The sequence below is a fragment of the Buceros rhinoceros genome, unplaced genomic scaffold (assembly GCF_000710305.1).
Source record: "Buceros rhinoceros silvestris isolate BGI_N320 unplaced genomic scaffold, ASM71030v1 scaffold40901, whole genome shotgun sequence".
Classification (NCBI taxonomy): domain Eukaryota; kingdom Metazoa; phylum Chordata; class Aves; order Bucerotiformes; family Bucerotidae; genus Buceros; species Buceros rhinoceros.
This window is the reverse complement of record NW_010396674.1, coordinates 378-1,680: the sequence shown is the minus strand read 5'-3', so window position 1 is coordinate 1,680 and position 1,303 is coordinate 378. Positions and strand designations below refer to the sequence as shown.

General features: G+C 64.3%; 1 protein-coding gene across 1 annotated transcript in view; it reads right to left on the bottom strand.

Annotated features, from left to right (window-relative positions):
- Positions 1-11: 11 nt before the first annotated feature.
- LOC104502053 (solute carrier family 12 member 5-like) overlaps positions 12-1,303 on the bottom strand; it is a gene marked incomplete at both ends in the record, with an annotated part of 1,578 nt that continues 286 nt past the window's right edge. The window contains 4 exons of the mRNA XM_010145963.1: positions 12-196; positions 553-660; positions 863-994; positions 1,080-1,249. Coding sequence (XP_010144265.1) covers positions 12-196; positions 553-660; positions 863-994; positions 1,080-1,249 — 595 coding nt within the window. The remainder of the gene's footprint in view (positions 197-552; positions 661-862; positions 995-1,079; positions 1,250-1,303) is intronic.

The window sequence follows — 1,303 nt, the reverse complement described above, 5'->3', positions numbered from 1 at the left end:
TCAGGGCATACGGCTTCATGTTGAAGAAGTCCTTGATGCCCTCGGGGCTGACAGGGCTCTTGCTCTTGTTCTTCTCAGCCACAGACTTCTCCTTGGTCCAGGTGAGATGCACCTTCTCGGGGGCTGTCTCCGCCTCGTCGCCAGGGGTGGAGCTGCTGGAGAAGGTGGTGGCGTTTTTGTCGTGGATGAGCTGGACCTGCAGAGAGCAGAGGGTGACAGTGGGCAGGAGCTGGGGCCAGATGCCTGCCCGGGCCACATCCTGGCAGAGCCCCTCACCTCCTCCTCCGGCTTCTCCTCGCCATCGCCAACCTGCTCCTCAGGGACGTTCAGGCGCAGGCGCGTGTTGGCCGGGTTCTTGCGCCGGATGGAGCCGCGGGACTCGTCTGTGATGCTCTGGATCTGTGTGGGACAGAGTCAGCCGAGGGAGCGGGGCAGAAGAGGGCTTGGCCAGGCAGAGCCCAGCCTGCAGCCCCGACTCCCCAGCAGGACGAGGACGCAGAGCTGTGGGGCACAGTCACCACGGGTCCAGCCCACGCTGTCCTGCAGCCTCACCTCCCGCTCCCGCTCATTCTTGGTGAGGTGCATTTGCTTGAGGATCTGGGAGCGCTGCTCCATCACCAGCGTCTTCTCGTAGGTGTAGGCAGAGATGTCGCTCTCATGCTGGGAGGGGGGGACACGGGAAAAACCATGGGGCATGGTGAGCTGCACCCACTGCTCCTGGACTGGCCCTGCCTGTCTCCATAGACCTACACGTTCCCGCGGTGCTCTGTGTCCCCCCGTGATGTTGCATCCCCCCGTGGCAGGGTCTATCTGGCTCTCCCACCATCCCAGCGGGCAGCACGCATCCCTTCCCAGCACTCACCATCTCCACCACCTCCACCTCCGCAGTGATGCGCAGGTGGTACAGGAACGTGGTCAGGTCCTTCTTCATCTGGATGCTGTTGTCGTCCATCTGCGCCACCGTGAAGATGCGCATCTTGCACTTGCGCCAGACCTGGGAGGGAGGGAGGCATGGGCATGGCTCGGCGGGCACGGCCCCGACCCTGGCATCCTGCCCCACGCTGTGGGGCCTGACCTACTTTGTGGTGCCGCAGGAGGAAGGGCAGCAGCATGAGCATCCCCCCATCATGGACGATCCACCAGACATCGATGTGGCCCTCTGAGAACCGCTCCTGGTTGCCCGGGAACATGGCAACATTCTTGGCCACCAGCAAGGCCAGGTGCCCGGCCGTGGTCTCCCGCACCAGCTCTGGGAGGGGAAGGGCCGTGTTAGCCAGGGTGGCTCGCAGCCCCACCCCCAGCC